The sequence below is a fragment of the Chaetura pelagica genome, unplaced genomic scaffold (genome assembly GCF_000747805.2).
Source record: "Chaetura pelagica isolate M959 unplaced genomic scaffold, ChaPel_1.0 scaffold232, whole genome shotgun sequence".
NCBI lineage: Eukaryota > Metazoa > Chordata > Aves > Apodiformes > Apodidae > Chaetura > Chaetura pelagica.
Genome location: NW_009952441.1, coordinates 774378 through 775062, shown reverse-complemented (window position 1 = coordinate 775062; position 685 = coordinate 774378). Strand labels below are relative to the sequence as shown.

At 60.7% G+C, this 685-nt stretch overlaps 2 protein-coding genes across 2 annotated transcripts in view; both read right to left on the bottom strand.

Annotated features, from left to right (window-relative positions):
- TANGO6 (transport and golgi organization 6 homolog (Drosophila)) overlaps nucleotides 1-301 on the bottom strand; it is a 37929-nt gene extending 37628 nt beyond the window's left edge. Inside the window, exons 1-2 of the mRNA XM_010008467.1 lie at nucleotides 224-301; nucleotides 14-94 (exon numbers count right to left, since the gene is read on the bottom strand). Of these exons, the coding sequence (XP_010006769.1) occupies nucleotides 14-94; nucleotides 224-301 (159 nt within the window). The remainder of the gene's footprint in view (nucleotides 1-13; nucleotides 95-223) is intronic.
- A 41-nt stretch (nucleotides 302-342) lies between these two features.
- Nucleotides 343-685, bottom strand: part of CDH3 (cadherin 3, type 1, P-cadherin (placental)) — a 30626-nt gene continuing 30283 nt past the window's right edge. Inside the window, exon 18 of the mRNA XM_010008466.1 lies at nucleotides 343-351. Within this exon, the coding sequence (XP_010006768.1) occupies nucleotides 343-351 (9 nt within the window). The remainder of the gene's footprint in view (nucleotides 352-685) is intronic.

Here is a 685-nt window from a genome sequence, read left to right as displayed (position 1 = left end):
CCTGGGGGGCTGCCTTCAGCGGGGGGGCCACGTCATTGCGGATCGCCTCAGGGCGGGCGTCCAGGCCCCGGTGCAGCTGGCTCAGGTCATAGTCCTGTGATGGGGGGATGCAGTGAGATGACGCTCAAGGGATGGCCGCTGGCACTGCCACCCTGGGGTGGGAAGGACAGGGGCTTCCACAGGGAGCCCATGGGCAGGGTCTGGCCCAACACAGCTGTCCCACCTGGTCCTCCTCACCGCCACCCTCCTCATCATAGTGGTAGACATTGTCTCGCATGTCATCCTCGGGTGGGAGAAGCATGGTGGGGGCATCTGCCTGGGCTCTGCATGTCCATCAGCTGGTTACTTCATCTATTGCATAGCACCCCTCAGCGTTTTGGCTTTGCAAGCACAAAATCTAGAACATCAAGGTCTCTGCCCTTTTCCTGTCTCTTCTCTCCCGGTTGAAGCTGTGCTCTGCTCTGCCTCATCCCTCCTTCCCCACTGCTTTTGGCTGCTTTCCCCTCTGCCCAGTGCCACCATCCCTTGGCAGTTCCCAGCAGACGTTCCCAGCAGGGAGGAGGTCTGGGGCTGTTTTATGACAAGCCAGGACCACCCGTGAGGGCTGTCTCCTGGCTGGTTCCACATGGGAAGGGTGCTCACTTGGCCCTGGGGTGCTTTGGCACTTGCCAAGGACAAGCCATTG